The sequence below is a fragment of the Myotis davidii genome, unplaced genomic scaffold, assembly GCF_000327345.1.
Source record: "Myotis davidii unplaced genomic scaffold, ASM32734v1 scaffold425, whole genome shotgun sequence".
NCBI lineage: Eukaryota > Metazoa > Chordata > Mammalia > Chiroptera > Vespertilionidae > Myotis > Myotis davidii.
Window position 1 is genome coordinate 1504605 of NW_006296413.1, and position 1212 is coordinate 1505816.

General features: G+C 59.6%; 1 protein-coding gene across 1 annotated transcript in view; it reads right to left on the reverse strand.

Annotated features, from left to right (window-relative positions):
• Nucleotides 1–1212, reverse strand: part of IGHMBP2 (immunoglobulin mu binding protein 2) — a 13632-nt gene that overhangs the window by 7515 nt on the left and 4905 nt on the right. Inside the window, 1 exon segment of the mRNA XM_015568948.1 lies at nucleotides 759–1212. This exon segment is cut by the window's right edge and continues 69 nt beyond it. Coding sequence (XP_015424434.1) covers nucleotides 759–1212 — 454 coding nt within the window.

Here is a 1212-nt window from a genome sequence, read left to right on the forward strand (position 1 = left end):
CCAACCACTACACCAGCCAGTCAGAAAACATAACCACTCGGACACAACTTTGCACTTATTTAGCTCCTTTTAGTTCACAAACTGCTTTTATTTACAATCACTTGTCCACCTCACTAAGTTCCTTAAAGGCAATGAAGTCAAACTCTTTCTTGAAGGAGCAACAGACACATGCAGGTGGCCAAGCACCTGACCCTGCCTGGCCTCAGAGCCAGGGTCGTGCACAGGGAGGGCAGACAGGCCGGGTCCTCGAAGCAGACAGTGCTGTAACGGTGAGCCCCGCCCCGCCCCAGTCACTGACAGGCACCTGCCACTCAAGGCCGGGCTTGAGCAGCGCACAGAGGGGCTGCGCTTCAACTTTTTATTCACACTTGTCAAGAGATTTAAAAATTTTTTGTTTAGCCCATAAAATGGCCACATAAACCCCAACTTACTTTAATCCTAAAAAAGAGCTGTAACCCCTGCCCTGGCCGGTTGCTCAATGGTTAGGGCACCGGCCTGCAGCACAAAGGATTGATTCCCGGCCAATGGCACGTGTCTCAGTTGCAGGCTCAACCCCAGGCTCCGGATGGGGTGTGTTTGGGAGGCAACCAATCCATGTGCCTCTCTCACGTTGATGTTTCTCTCCCTCCTTCCCAGTGGGAAAACATCCTCAGGTGAGGATTAAAGAGACGTCACCCTTCCTGCCCTGAGATGTCGCTCTGGAGGACAGGGTCCAGCGGCGACAGGAGGGCCTCGGTGCCCAGCTCCAAGCATTCAGCATGATTTAGGCGGGAGCAGGGCCAACCCTCCTGCGCGCTTGTGACGGGGCGCCAGCACGGCACACCCTGCACGCCTCCCGCGGAGCGACCCCGGGTCCTGTCCCCGCCCTGCCGTCCCCGCGCTGGGCCCTGCGCCACCCACTGCCCCGCGGGAAAGGCTGACTGGAAGCACCGGCCGGGGAGCCCCGCGCATGGGGAGCACACACAGGGCGGGACATTTCAGGAAACCAGGGCACACGCGGGAGCTGGAGACCCAGAAAGCTGCGGCACCAAGGCCGTGAGGAAATGCCATCTCTGACCGAAACCCGCTGTGAGCGAGGCCCGGCTGAGACATACGTACGGAGACCTGGTCGATGTCCCTCCGGATGTCGGCCACGATCTGGGCGCCGTCGCTGCGCGCCAACACCGCGTCCAGCGAGTGCTGCTGGACTGCCTCCAGGAGCCGGGCAGGGTG